Raw genomic sequence first — 16,196 nt, 5'->3', positions numbered from 1 at the left:
CTAGTGTTGAGTGATTGTTGAGATTTTGGGGTCACTGATATAAACCGTCACATCGTCGGCATATAGAGTGATCCCAGAGGTTTGTGTTCACACGAGCAACCAAAAACAAGACACGCGTTTGAGTAACACAACTAGAATTTTGTTTACATTTCTGAAACATTTAGATGTGCGATCGTCTGGAAAATGACGGTATCTGTGAGTTTGGAAAATTTCACGTGCGTGTTTGACATGGTGTGGCTTCTCTCACCTCGAACAGACATGTTTTTGTATATAATTTGGTCACTGTGCAGATTTTTATCACCCGTTTTTTGCTGCATTTTTCTCATGACAATCGCTATTGAAGTTCTAAATTCTAAATTCTATCAAATTTAAATTCTTTAAATCAAATACATTTGGAAGTTTTGAAAATTTGTCTTGGGAAAATAAATAAGTTTGTTAAGGTCCATGTGCGATGTCTTCAATTATTTAATGTGTCAATTAAACACAGATAAATTGTGAATATATAAAAACTATCAATTTTTTACTTTGTAGTAAATAACAAAGATTTTCCATCGTTCTGTGGGACACTGGATTATTTTGAATTTAACTTTATTTCACTCAGACGTCATAGTCAAAACAGGATTTATATTAAAAATGCAAAATAAACAATAAAATAACTGTAGTTACACATAAAAAATTACCACAAATTTTGTTCCTAAATTTGAGTAAAAATTTACTGTGAACTGACAGAAATCAACATGTTAAAATAATATAAAACATAAAGTTTAGTCCTGACGTCCAAACATTACTTTACATGTACATTCACACACAGAGGTCAGAGGTCATTTTGTGGTTCCAGTTTTTGACCCACTGGCCTGTTTTTTCTTTTACACAAGAAACTGGAAACTCTTTACATAACCAACCGCTGTGTGTGTGTGTGTCCGTGTACAGTAACGAGAGAAAAAAAAGTCGGACAAAGCATCAGATGACCCGAGTCAACTTCATCTCTTAAAGGCTCCGCCCACATCAGCGTGTTTTCTCTGCAGAGAAGTCGGTTGTTATTAATGTTTGAACAGGAACGTGCAGCTGCTCAGAGCGCCATCTGTCTCTAAACTCTCCTGTGATTGGTCAGTAAACACAAACATGTGTCACCTACTGCCGCGTTAATAAGAGACCTGCTGATGTGCCTTTGAGCAAAAGACCCCGCAACAGACTGTCAGACACAGGAAGCTGCTACCTGATCCACCTGCCCTACTTCCTGTTCACACACACACACAGTGCTGTGTTAAACTAATCTGACTAAGAGCAGACGATCAGTTACCACAGAATCTCAGGCATTATTCAACGCTCACTGAGCAATCGACCTCTCCTGGAAACCTAGCGTGTGTGTGTTGATGTGATAATGAAATGTCCTGCAGTACCTTCACCGTCCACTGGGGTCCGTTCAGAAGGAACAGAACCAACACCATTAAATAAACAAATAAATAAAATACTGTTATTTATTAAAGCTCGGGTCAGTAAGGTTGTGATGACGCTAGCATTAGCAGGCTACACCCACAGCCCCGCCCATCAGCCCTAGCCCCACCCCAAAACACTTTAGGAACGGCAGTAAAATATCCTAACGTTACATTTTATAACATTTTTGATGTTTGAAGTCATGTTCTTTTGAAATATATTTTATATATAATATATATTATATCTTTTAAAAATATAACCAATTTGTGAAAAGGTAAACAATGTTTTTTGTAACAGAACAATCAACGAGTTATGTTTTTGTACAATACATTGTGTAACTTAATAACCAATCACAAATTTGAGTAATTTATTTATAACGTTAGATATAAGATAATTAGATAATTTTGTAACTTTGGTGAGTAATATTTTATTAAAAAAAAAACGAATTGGCAGCAGAAGTTCAGTTTGTGCTAAATTACACAGTACATTTTTTTCAAGTAAATAATGTTTTTTGCAACTGTAAAATTTCATAATTTTTTTGGGCGACGTAATAATGCTTTGTTTAAGAAAACATTTAGCAACTTTTTGGTTGTGTCATTTTTGATAAACAAACTTTGATATATTTATTTTATTTATTTCTGGTCACGTTTTTGTATTGCTACATTTTGTAGCTTTTTTGTAATTTTTTTTACAATGTAACATTTATGGTAACAGACAATATCTGATTTTTTTTATACATAAGTTCTGTTGTAAAGTGACTTCATCATAAATTGAAATAACTGGTTTCCTGTTTTTTCCACTTCTGATGATGGTGTTGAATGCATCATGAGGTGGTGAGGCCTTCAGGTGCAGAAAAATGACGCCCCTCTCCCTCTCTCTATCTCTGCAGCTGTTGAACCTCTTCCTGGCTCTGCTCCTCAGCAGCTTCAGCTCCGACAATCTTTCCGCTCCAGACGACGACGGCGAGATGAACAACCTTCAGATCGCAATCCACAGGATCGCCAGAGGCCTGGGCTGGTGCCGGCAACAGGTACACGTCCCTCTGTCTGTCTGTCTGTCTGTTTGACGGGGTCAAAGGTTGTCTCACAGCTTTTGTTTCCACCTGTGATGCAGGTGGTGGATTTCTTCAACGGGAACCTGAAGCGTCGGCGTCAGAAGAGGAAAGAGGCCAAAGCCATGATGAAGCTGAAACGTCTGAGTTCAATCCACACGGAGGTCAACGGAGCCGTGATAGGTGAACACTAAACTCTCCTGACTGTCAGTGAACACATCATTTTACTGTCAGTGAACGTATCGTATCACTGTCAGTGAACTTATCGTATCAATGTCAGTGAATGCATCATTTTACTGTCGGTGAACGCATCATTTTACTGTCAGTGAACACGTCATTTTATTGTCAGTGAACACATTGTATCATTGTCAGCGAACACATTGTATCACTGTCAGCGAACACATCATTTTACTATCAGTGAACGCGTCATTTTACGGTCAGTGAATGCGTAATTTTACTGTCAGTGAACGCATCATTTTACTGTCAGTGAACACATTGTATCACTGTCAGTGAACAGATTGTATCACTGTCAGTGAAATCATTTACTGTCAGTGAACTCATCGCATCACTGTCAGTGAACGCATCATTTTACTGTCAGTGAAATTTTACCGTCAGTGAGTGAACTCATCCAGTGAAATTTTACTGTCAGTGAACGCATCATTTTACTGTCAGTGAACACGTATCACTGTCAGTGAACACGTATCACTGTCAGTGAACACAGTGTATCACTGTCAGTGAACACATTGTATCACTGTCAGTGAACACATTGTATCACTGTCAGTGAACGCATCATTTTACTGTCAGTGAACTCATCGTATCACTGTCAGTGAACGCATCATTTTACTGTCAGTGAACGCATCATTTTACTGTCAGTGAACTCATCGTATCACTGTCAGTGAACGTATCATTTTACTGTCAGTAAACGCATCATTTTACTGTTCATTCTGTCTGTGTGTGAGTGTCTCACTGTCTGTCTGTGTGTGTGTCTCTCTGTCTGTCTGTCTGACTGTCTGTGTGTGTGCGTGTCTCTCGCTGTCTGTCTGTCTGACTGTCTGTGTGTGTGTCTGTCAGGACGTCATGTTGAGAAGTACGTGGTCCCAGAGGACGACAGCTACATGACGAACCCTAACCTCACCATCAGTGTCCCCATCGCTCCTGGAGAATCAGACGTGGAGTTTCCAGAGGAAGAAGAGGAAGAGGAGGAAGAGGAGGAGGAAGAAGAAGAGGAGCAGAGCGAGGGGGAGGAGGAAGAGGAGGAGAGGGAGGAGGTAGATCACACACACACACACACACACACCTGTGTAACATAAACTAACAGGTGTGTGTGTCAGCTGTTGTTGAGGCCATCATTTATCCTGTGTGTGTGTGTCACTCTCTATACATTAAATTATAATATAATAAGAATAAATGTAAACGTCTCTTCCTCTCTGTGTCAAATATGACAGATTTATGTCACTGTGTGTGTGTGAGAGAGAGTGAGAGAGAGAGTGTGTGTGTGTGTGACTCACTTCATCATCATCATGTCTCTTTAATCATGTTGTGCACCTGTGCTCTCTCTCTCTCTCTCTCTCTCTCACACACACACACAAATGGAAAATAAATCTTACTGATGAAACAAACAGAAGAAAAAAGGCTGAGTCATGATTTACATTTAAAACATTTCCTATGATAATTATTATTAATACAATGTATATAAAATATATGTTATATTGTATTATTAAATCAGATTATATTATATTAGATTATATTAGATGAGACAAGATTATATTATATTAGATTAGACAACATTAGATTAGATTAGACAACATGAGATTAGATTAAACAACATTAGATTAGATTAAACAATATTATATTAGATTAGACACGATTATATTAAATTAGACAAGATTATATTATATTAGATTAGACAACATTATATTTTATTAGATTAGACAACATTATTTTAGATGAGATTAGATTAGATTATATTAGACAACATTATATTAGATGAGACAAGATTATATTGGATTAGACAATATTATATTACATTGGATTAGATTAGATTATGTTAGACTAGGTTATATTAGACATGATTTATGTTAGACTAGGTTATATTAGATTAGACAACATTATATTAGATTAGACAACATTATATTAGATTACACAACATTATATTAGATGAGGTTATATTAGACAAAATTAGATTAGATTACTCAACATATTAGATTAGACAAGATTATATTAGACTAGTTTATATTAGATTAGACAACATTAGATTAGATTAGATTAGACAACATTATATTAGATTAGACTAGATTAGATTAGACAATATTAAGATTAGGGTTTTTTTTACTCTAAAAAAAATAATAAATTACAAACTGTTATTTTTATGTTTGTTAGAGCTGTGACACACACACACACAGTCTACAGTATATACAGTACAGCGTGTGTGTGTGTGTTCATGAATAATCGACGTGGATTTGTTGTTTTTGTTACATACGTTATAATCTGACGTGGTCGTTATTCACACGTTCCTTCTTCTTGTCCTCGCAGACTCAGCAACAAACTGTGTGTGTGTGAGAGAGTGAACCAGTGTGTGTGTGTGTGTGTGTGTGTGTGTGTGAGTGTGTGAGCCTGCGTGTGTCCGCGTGTGTGTGTGTGAGCCAGTGTGTGACCTACATAGACACTTAAATAATGTACTGACACGACACTGCTCATTCCTGAATATGCTGAGTCAGCACATTTGTTCAGGTACAAGTTGATTATCTGTGTGTGTGTGTGTGTGTGTGTGTGAGTGTGCGTGCATGTGTGTGCGTCTAGTCTGGATGAATGTGCCTCCTTGCATTAAAGGAACAGTTCAGAGTTACTAACAGAGAAAAACACATTTTAATAAAAATGTCAGTTTAAGTCCATGATAATAATAATAATAATAACCATCTCACTCACTCTCCCACACCAAATCCCATAGAGAAAAAGCCTTGTGCGGTCACTTTGTGTCACTGACATAAATCTGAACGAAGGATTTTAAAAGCCGAAGTGACAAAATAAGAACTTGCAGTGGATCAACAACTCCTGTGTGTGTGTTTATGTGATGTTAAAATCACTGATTTTCTCTATGGGGTTTGGTGTGGGAGAGTGAGTGGTTTACAAACTAGATTTCTGTTCCTCCTTTTGAGAATTTGACCAGTCACAGAGTAGTTGTCCCACAGTTACTGAGCTTAGCTTTAATAGACTAATAGTAATGAGCTAATCTGTGGATGTTGTGGATTAACTGGTAAAAATCTGATTTGCAATCAGATTATGATAGGATTGTGTGTGTGTGTGTGTGTGTGTGTGTGTGTGTGTGTGTGTGTGTGTGTGACTGACTCTGATGACACATGTACAGGTGTTGTGTGTAGGTGCAGAGACTCTTCTTTGATTTAACATAACATAATAAACATCCACATTTACAGTTACATCACAAATCAACAACAAAGTCCAAACAGACAGTGTTTCAGGTGTCTTTGATCCACAGATACAAGAATTCATGTTTCATCATATGTAAAATTAACAAAATCCAAGCTTTGTAAACCACTCACTCTCCCACACCAAACCCCATTGAGAAAATGAGTGATTTTAACTCACAGGGGACACAGGAGCTGCTGGTATATTGCTGCCTTGTGTGGTCACTTTGTGACACTGTGGTAAATCTGAACAAAGCATTTCAATTGCCGAATTGACAAAATAACACATTTGAACTTAGTGATGGAAGCAGCAGTGGATCAACAACTCCTGTGTGCTGTGATGTTAAAATAACTGATAATCTCTATGGGGTTTGGTGTGGGAGAGTGAGTGGTTTACAAACTTCCGTTTCCTGTTGAAAAAGTCTGTCTAACAGTGAGATAAAGACGTGAACATGTTCTTAAAGACATCGTAGATTTAATGTGACGTAGATTTAGATTGAATAAGACAGATGATTAATTGATTAAAATTGCATGTAATCAGATTACACGTGTGTGTGCGTGTTTCACTGGTTTCAGCTTTTCTCTGCAGCACAATAGAAGAATGGAAATACATATAAACCACTCATTATAGATGTCAGCTGTCTGTGTGTGTGTGTGTGTGTGTGTGTGTGTGTGTGTGGTACTTTGTCCACTTTTTGTCTGGATTTCTTTAGAGGCATAAATGTGTGTCAGAGATTAGGTGAGTATTCATGTCCATTGGGCTTCGTGTGTGTCCAATGTTGGCATTTGTCACAGCGTTCGCTCTCTGCTTCCAGTCTGAATGTATTCATGAGTTAGCAGTGTTGACTCAAGTCGTTAGCTCACCTGTCCCCACACACACACTCCTGCTGTGTCATTGTCCAGGCGTTTAGCAAACGTTGCCATATTTTTCCTCGTCAGCGTTGAACAGAAAATCTCCTCTCTCTCTCTCTCTGCGTCACTTGTCCCTTTGTAAGGTTAAACTCCCATGATGCTTAGCAGACAGGAACCTTTGAAGTCAGTTTTGGGGGTGGGGGAGGGGGGGGTGTTTCCTCCAGATCAGTGACAGTTAAAGTAACCGTACGTCAGTGTTTTCACTGCGACAACTCGTAAATGCTACTAAATACGATAAATCGCAGTAGAAGCAGTCGCAAAAAAAACCTATGCACCCAATCACCACTAGGGGACGCCACCACTGTGGTACATCAGACAGTCTGACTCAGTATTTTATTGAAGTGTTTGTGTGGAATGTCTGAGAAAACGTTAGTTTTTGTGTTTTCTCTCATGATGTCATGCGACTTCTCGTGTGATTGTGACATTAACGCACATCTCTCAGGATTCACAGAAAAATTTGACTTTTTTGTTTGATTGGTTGTCTCAGCAGAAAGACGACATCAGCCTATCGGAGGGCAGTACGGTGGACCTCAGGAAACCCGGAGAAGAAGAGGACGAGTACTCAGAGATGGCAGAAGAAGCCATGGACCCGGACAACTGTTTCCCCGACTGTAAGAACTCAAATATTACCTAAACTGCACAGATCTACGGGGTAGGCGGGGCTTGCTAAGATGAATTTTTCAGATTTGTTAAGGACAGATAATGCTAATAACATGGTATTGCAAACAATGGCTAGCTATTCCTGCTTTTTTGGGTGTTTTCAGGTGTTTTTACTGCTGTTTCCAGGTCTTCAGTGGTGTCTCGTAGAGTTCCCTGGTATTTAAAGGGCCGATCTTTTTGGCTTTTCCTGATGTTTTAAGAAGTTTCTGGGTGTTTCCAGGTCATAGGTGGGGTTTTCTTGTAGTTTCAGCAGTTTTCCATGATTTTCCTGGTATTTTCAGCAACTTCCTGCTTTTTCCAGGTCTTTAGTGGTTTCTCCCAGACTTTCCTGGTATTTCCCTAGATTTAGTGGTGTTTCCTGGTATTTTCAGGGGTTTTCTAAGAGTTTGATGGCATTCTTTGATATTTTTTGAGGGGGTGTCCCCCGGTCTGACTTGATTTATTTTATGTTGAATTAATGTTTATGTTTCACAACAAAGACAAACCAGTTTTTAGGTTATTATAAAAAAAAGAAAAATCTTGTAAAGAAAATAGTATTAAGCCAACAAAGTGTTTATATTGAAACACTTTTAAATATAAATACATGTTGTTTTGTTTGATGAAGACGTGCAGAGACATGTTTCCTTGTGTCCTCCGTCCTCTTTGTCCTTGATATTCAAACTTTGCTTCCGACTGAAACTGCAAACGTTCCGTCCGTGATTATCGCAGTTTTTTGCAGAAAGTGAAGATGCCAGAGGTTCGATCATTGTCGCGTTGTTTTGCTGACCCCGTGAAGTTGGTCCCCTCTTCACTGTGAACACTCCCTCCACCACCCGCCTCACCTGACCCAGAACTCTCATCAGTAGATTTATGGCGGTGCTGCGACAAACAGGTGAACAGCAAACACCTTGTTTCCCTCCTGACTCAGCTCCCGTTTCCTCCTGGGGCTCAGATTTGTCTCCGCTAGCATGTTCACGGCACACAGACGGTGGGGGGGGGCATATTATGACGTATTATGGTCTGTTGATGCCACGAGAACTTCTGAGGACAAAGATCATGTGTCATGCTTTGTGGAAACTTGATGGATGATTGAGCTCAGATCTCCTCTGGTATCTGATGTAGACTTTCTCTCCACCTGGTGGCCTGCGATGTTTACTCTGGTGTTCGTAGTAGTTCTTGTTTTCTTGTGTGAATGGAGATAAATTGTGTGGACGTACATTATTTTTAAAATAGACGGGAAACATCTGTTCAGAATTATTTTCTGCTGTATCCAGGTCTCTCCTGCTGTTTATAGAAATGGTCTTCCCTGGTCTTTCCTTGTGTTCCTTAGTACATGTTTTGGTATTTTCCTTTTTTTCATGAGTTGTCTGCTGTGTCCAGGTCTGGCCTGGTGTTTTGTGGTCATCCTTGGTACAATATGTTCATTTATTTGGTTTCCTGGTGTATCCTGGTGTTTCCTGGTCTTCAGTGGTGTTTCCTGGTAGCCCCTGGTATTTCTTGGTATTCCCTAGATTTCCCTGGTATGTTCAGGGTGCCTGTGGTGTTTCCTAGACCTTCCTGGTATTTTCAGGGGGCTACTGGTGTTTCCCAGACACCTAGGCCTTCCTTGGTATTTTCCTTTGGTGTTTCCAAGTGTTTCCCAGTGGCCTGTAGTGGTTTCTCCTCAAGTTCCCTGATCTTTCCTGCTGTTCCCAGGTCTTTCCTGGTGTTTTGTGGTGTTTTGGTATTTTCAGAGGGGGCCTGGTTTTGCATTCTCTTTTGTTGTTTCCATGTGTTCTGGTCTTTAGGGGTGTCTCCTATGTTCCCGGGTGTTCCCGGGTGTTTTATGCTGTTTCCTGGAGTTTCAGTGTTTCATGCTGTTTCCATATTTTTCTCTCTCTGTGTGAATTTTTTAAAATTTCAGTCACATGAGACGATGTCCCTTACGGACAAAAAGACAATGTCTCTGGTTCTGTTGATCTGGAATTTACGCTTTCACTAAATGAAGGTCCATTTGTAATTTTCCGCCAGCGTCAAAGCCTTCGGAGGGCGCTGCAGTCACGTGATGTTTCCACAAACCATTTGTTCAACACCTTCCTGCCCCAGTACTTTCACAGCCAGATTTATGATCGTGCGCTAAAGAAAGCGCTCGTTTCCTTCTGTCCTCCTGGAGACGAAACACAGGAAACAGGAAGTTAATATAAGTGATGGTGCGTCGTGGAAACGACTCTGAGCGGATCAATTACAGCAGATTTATTTATCTGCTTAAATACATTTGAATAAAAAAATCCCAGAAAGTTAGCATGAAATGTACTTAAATAATCACACAGAGAAACATGTAACCCAGGTCATTTATTAATAAATACATACAGTAATGATGTAAAGTCATGTGATTTTTCTCTAGTATGTAACACTTGACTGCCACTAGTGGGCGCAGTCAAGCAAAACAGAAGAATTATGGTGCGTTACGTTTGTCGTCCAAAGTACAAAAAAAGTAAAACTACGAGGATAAGGTCGCGATATTACGAGAAAAACACTTACGTAGTTGTACACATAGTACGACTTTATTCTCGTAACATCACAACTTTTCTTCTCATGATTTTGTGACTTTTTACTCAGTATTGCGACTTTATCCTCATAATCTTAAGCCTTTTTATTCGTAGTATTGCGTATATATATATATATATATATATATATATATATATATATATATATATATATAGTTTTTGTGGTTATATCACGACCTTCTTCTTGTGGCTGATTCAGCAGAGTTTGTCTCAGCAGAGGATGTTTGTCTCCGGCTGCAGATGTTTCTGATGTTTCTGCTTCTGCTCAAACACAGAAAATGATTTATTTCATAAAAACGACATGAAAAAGAAGAAACATCAACATTTTTCACTAACGACAAAGAAAACAAAGTAAAAACAGAGAAGACGAACGACGACTGCAGGAAAAAGAAGAAGAAACATGACATCATTATATTTTTGTCTTTCTTACATTTTACAGAAAAAAACTTCCTGACATTTTATAAAATAACTCACTGTGACATTTTTAATAGCTTTATATTTAAAAATAAAACTTTTTATAATAGAATCTTATGGCATTATAACAGCTTAGAAAGACGTTGAGATTTTTTTTGTTATGATGCTGGCGTGATATAAGGTTTACGGTAGTTTTCTTTGTTTTTAACTTTAAAAAGACATTTGTACAACATTTTTGAGTAGTAGTTTTACAATATCTTTTGACACCAACTTTGACGTTTCGCTATAAAATGAGATTTTTCTATCATTTTCAACATCTTATGAAGTTTTGTTTATGAAAACTACTAAACTACAAAATCTTAATAAGACAATATGATTCTGGCTTCATATTTATTGACACTAAACATATTCCATTATTATTGTGGCACATTTTTTGACATTTTTACAAAACAGTCCTCATTTTACTGTGACATTTTTATATGATAATACCAGAAGACATTAGTACAAAATGTTTGATTTTTTTAATAAAATAAATTAATTGTCTATTTATGTTGACGTGACAGACTTGACACATCAGGAGACTTTGTGAGGACACCAGTGAGGACATCATACCACTTTGACAGATTAAATAAAATGTTGGAGTAAAAGAATAAACAGAGGAAAGAGTCATGACTTTGCTGAAACAAACACATTTTAGGTTCAAATCAACACATTTTCAGCTGCAGGATTCTGAACTCCCTCCTGACCCGCTTTCACAGTCCCAGCACACTGGACCAGCACCAGGACCAGCAGTAGGCTGACACAGCTGTGTGTTTTTGTGTGTCAGGGTTTTCCTGCGACTCAGCTGCTGCAGATTCAGGCCACAAAGATTCCTCACAGCAGCTGTGTGACAATGTTCAGCGTCGGCAGATGGAGTTTGTGCTGAGACAAAGATGCCATCTGGATGCTGAGGACAAACCCCAGGATCACGTTGTTGTTGTTGTTGTTGTTTATCAAAGTTAAAGCCGCAGACATGTGATTCGCTTGTTTAGAGTTTCTCAGAATCACGTTATTTTCCTGCTGCATTTACGGTTCAGAGGAAACCTAGAGACTCATCAAAAACTCACCAATGACTCGTCAAAAACTCCAGGAAACGTTCCTGTGATGAGTCATGATTCTGCAGAGTGTGAAATGACGAGTCATGTTACAATCAGCCACTATCAGTGATGCTAGCTCACTGTTAGCATGTTCAGTCTGCATTTTTTTCACTGTCAACACTCAGACAGTGAGGAGACAGCGCCCCTTTGTGAGAACTTCTGGCTCCTGATTGGATCACATGTTCTCTGAGATTAACTGTCAGAGACTGAAGTCTGTTTCTCACTGGTAAAACAAACATGCTCATACCTGCACACTAGCTAACATCCGCTAAGCCCACTAAATCCTGCTAACACTAGCTTACATCTGCTAACACCAGCTAACAGCTACATATACACACGTTATAATGTTACAAAAAGTTGTAAAGTTTTATCTTTAATTACATTTTACATCGTATTTGATCCTGTTACCACGGAAACAACGAAAACAACATCATGACTTCCTGTGTTTTGTGGGCGGAGCTTTGATGGGATCAGTTCCATTTTGTCTTTTCACACTGAATTGACCCGAGATTAACGAGATAATCCACAGATGTTGTAGTTATGTAGTTGGAGTTATACACTGATAATCAGATTACAGGACAGCCAGCTGTGTGTGTGTGTGTTTTTCTCTGGGTTAGTATTTTATGTGACCTTAAATAATTGGATTTTTCTAATGTTTGTCAGTTAATGATGAACTGTATCTAGATGTGTGTGTGTGTCACTGTGTGTGTGTACCTGAACTAACAGCAGACCCGACAGTGTGAGCAGATGTGTGTGTGTGTGTCACTGTGTGTGTACCTGAACTAATAGCAGAGCTGACAGTGTGAGCAGATGTGTCACTTTTCAGTCCAAATGGCTCACACACACACACACACACACACACACACACACAGTGATGTGCTGACAGTCATTAGATTAGTTGTTGCCTCATTAGTCGTCTAAATGTCAACTCATTGGTTAATGTTGTGATGCTGCACCAGTATTTTACTGTGTGTGTGTGTCACTGTGTGTGTGTGATTGTGTCTCTGTGTGTGTCTGTGTTCTGATCAGTTGAGACCTTCACGTTCTGCTTCTCCGAAAACGTGAAAAAAAACAAAAAAAACCTTTGCTGCCCACATCACCATGACGACAGGTGAAGTAAGTTCACTGGAAAATAAACATGATAAATGTCGAGATATTTTTTCATCTTAAACGGACGAGAGATTGAGCTCATTTTAGGTCCAAAAATAAAAAGTCTTTGTAGGTTTTTGTGAGGACCAGAAACTTCATGTAAACAACTTTAAAGACTAGGATTAGACATTTAATTGTGTTAAGGTTAGAGACCAGAGAATGAATTATGTCTGAGTGTCCTCACTGAGACTGCGTGTGTGTGTGCGTGTGCGCGACAGCAGAACAATCAGCAGCGTTTTCTCGGTAACGTTCAATAATCGGATCAATGTCGCCGTCGACAGGTGATGTAATGATGCGTTTAGAGCCGCGCTCAATAAAGTTTAACAGTTTGACACAGCTGAAGTGTTTATGAAGACCACACACACACACACATGACCACACACACACAAACACATTGATAATAACTCTGCCATGTGGGTTGATGAGTGTCGGATTACCACCGGCATTTCATTGGATTACACAACCAGTGTATCAGAGTATGGCCTATTAGTCTCCAAGGTAACGGAGAGTGGAGGTAATCAGAGCTTTAATTACACAAGTGGGCGGAGGCTGTAATCAGCACAGACGAGACGAGCGGAGACCACTGAGAAAAACCCAGAGACTGAGCAACAGCGGGTCACTCACTGACTGACCCGCCCACCTGTCACTCACTGACTGACCTGCCCATTGAACTGACCCCACCTGTTATTAATTAACTGACCCGCCCACCTGTCACTCACTAACTGACCCGCCCACACATTACGTAGATGAGTAAAGAAAATTATGTTGTATAAAAACATCGCTTCAGTTTGCAAAAAATTTGTATGAAATTTTAAGATGTAAAAAAAAAAATTGGGCAACTTTAGCCAAAAAATTTAATACTACCCCCAGAAATTACTTATGTTACAAAATAATCTTAAGAATATCTTAATGTTACAAAAAAATTATGTCCAGCAAAAAATATTTGCTTTAAAAAATGTGATTTTTTTTATGTTTTGTTTTTTACATTATGAAAACCTTTGCCAGAAAAAAAGGTTAGAGAAAAATCTTTTACAAATTAAAAAAAAAAACAACATCAAGGACGTTAGCAAAAACCTAACCAACAGCTTTGTTGCTTTGTTTGTTGTAATGTTACAAAAACAACTGCTGTGTTTTTGCGGGCGGAGCTTTGGGGTTTATCTGTTGCAGTCAAATCTTTCTTCACTTCCTGAAGAGCTCCCATCATGCTTTGCTGCTGCGTGAGGTTCAAATGAAAGTGTTAGAGACGTGATCATGTCACAGGATTTAACCTCTGTGTGTGTGTGTGTGTGTGTGTGTGTGTGTGTCTCGCCCACAGTTTGCACATCCAGGTTTCGTTGTTGCGACATCGATACGACGTCAGGACTCGGTCAAATTTGGTGGCGATTGAGAAAAACGTGTTATCAGATCGTTGAACACAGCTGGTTTGAATCTTTCATCATCTTCATGATTCTCCTCAGCTCTGGAGCTCTGGTAAACAAACATTATACACAAACACATATATGTATATATAAATATATATGTATCTATATATGTATGTGTGTATGTATGTACATATACATGTATGTATGTATGTAATACATTTTAATATCAATTTAGGCTCCTTTAATTTTTTTTTCTTCTTCAAATTCATTGATTTCAACATTTAAAAAAATATTTTTTATAAAAATGTATCATTTTCATTTAACTGTTCATTTAGTTTTTACTTTGTTGTAGGTTTTTTATTATTAACTCAACCATTTTCTCTGTATTAAATACACAATGATTAAATGAATTTCGTCATTTACGTTAACGTTTATCTTCTTAATTTAATCTCATTTAATTCCCTTTTTAAATAATAGTTTTACATTAAAACGTATTTGACTATAATTTACTGAAATTTCTTTACTAACTGTAGGGACTTTTGCTGTAATACTTAAGTGAATTCACATTTCTGTAGTTTTTTATTTTATCCATAAATTCACCACATTTTGCTGTTGTTCTCTCTTAATTTGTTGATGTTTAAATGAACTTTCTTCATTTGCATTTCAGCGATTTTTTTAGAACCCGGCTTTTTTTCTACGATATTAAAATACAAAAATCAGCATAAACTCTTATAAAATCGTATTTTCCCTGCCTCTCTATCGCCCCCGCAGGCCTTTGAGGACATCTACATCGAGCAGCGTCGCATGGTCAAAATCGTGCTTGAATTCGCAGACAAGATCTTCACGTACATCTTCATCCTGGAGATGATTCTCAAGTGGCTCGCGTACGGATTCAAGAAATACTTTACAAACTACTGGTGCTGGCTGGACTTCCTCATCGTAGACGTGAGTCGCAGATTTCACGATTTATTTCCACGATTTGTTGATTGTTCGGATTTAAAAGGATTCTTTTATTTATTTATTCCACAGAAATAACATTTGGTTTATTCATGTTTTTACCGAGAAAAATTTTGCGAATGGCGAGGAAAATTAGTTTTGCATTTTATGTGAGTTCACCTTTAATTTGAAGATTTTGTCGACTTTAAAATTAGACTTTTAAAGGTAGTCAAGTTTTTTTAAGGTTTCTTGGACTGTGAAGGCATTTAAATTTTTTAGATTCAAAATTCAATTACAAATTATTATTTAACTGTTTCTATTTAAAATTTGCCGTTAAAGTTTATTTTCTTAATTTGATTTTATATAATTCACTTTTTTGTGCTAAGTCTTACAAAACTTTGCATTAATAACACATTTTACCATAATTTACTGAACTTTCCTGTCATTTCTTCAAATTTATTTGATTAAAACGACGCGATAAATGGCCCCGCCTCCTTTTTTTCATCTGTCTTTTACTTTTTAATTTGGTGAATAAAGTGAAAATTAGGAGCTGTTAGCTGCTGTTTTGTGTGGATGAAAACGGTTTAACATTATTCCTGAAACAATGTTAAAAATGAAAAAGTGTTTTTCATGTGGCTCCATCTCCCTGACAGGCTTTTATTTTGAAGTGAAACACACTTGTGTGTGTATGTGGTCATGTTGGGGTCATGTTGAGGTCATGTTTGTGGTCATGTTGAAGTCATGTTGGGGTCATGTTTGGGGTCATGTTGAGGTCATGTTGAGTTCATGTTTGAGGTCATGTTGAGTTCATGTTTGGGGTCATGGGTCATGTTTGGGGTCATGGGGTCATGTTTGGGGTCATGTTGAAGTCATGTTGGGGTCATGTTGAGGTCATGTTTGGGGTCATGTTGGGGTCATGTATCCATGTATGTGGATCTCCTGTAGATCTCAGTGTTGGCTCAGCTCGCTCACCTCATCTCCGTGGACCAGATCTCCACCATGCGAGTGCTGAGGACTTTCCGAGCACTGCGGCCGCTCCGGGCCGTGTCCCGCCTCGCCGGTATCAGGGTAAGACCCTGACTGGACTCAACCTGGACTGGGCTTTCGAGCAGATTCTCCCCGATGAGCTGGCCCACACAGAGCTCAGCTCTGTGACTTGTTGTTAATATTCATTTATTTATTTATTTATTTTTAAT

General features: G+C 38.3%; 1 protein-coding gene across 3 annotated transcripts in view; it reads left to right on the top strand.

Annotated features, from left to right (window-relative positions):
* The window catches only part of LOC122768823 (sodium channel protein type 4 subunit alpha-like), a 97,601-nt gene that overhangs the window by 66,500 nt on the left and 14,905 nt on the right, over positions 1-16,196 (top strand). For 2 of the 3 annotated variants that reach the window (XM_044025097.1, XM_044025106.1), the window contains exons 20-25: positions 2,324-2,464; positions 2,548-2,668; positions 3,557-3,753; positions 7,307-7,430; positions 14,019-14,173; positions 14,836-15,009. In XM_044025097.1, the coding sequence (XP_043881032.1) occupies positions 2,324-2,464; positions 2,548-2,668; positions 3,557-3,753; positions 7,307-7,430; positions 14,019-14,173; positions 14,836-15,009 (912 nt within the window). The remainder of the gene's footprint in view (positions 1-2,323; positions 2,465-2,547; positions 2,669-3,556; positions 3,754-7,306; positions 7,431-14,018; positions 14,174-14,835; positions 15,010-16,196) is intronic. The other variant, XM_044025114.1, reaches the window with a different exon arrangement.

Source organism: Solea senegalensis, linkage group LG1 (assembly GCF_019176455.1).
Source record: "Solea senegalensis isolate Sse05_10M linkage group LG1, IFAPA_SoseM_1, whole genome shotgun sequence".
Classification (NCBI taxonomy): Eukaryota; Metazoa; Chordata; class Actinopteri; order Pleuronectiformes; family Soleidae; genus Solea; species Solea senegalensis.
Note: the sequence above shows the minus strand (reverse complement) of the source record. Positions and strands in the feature narration are given on the sequence as shown.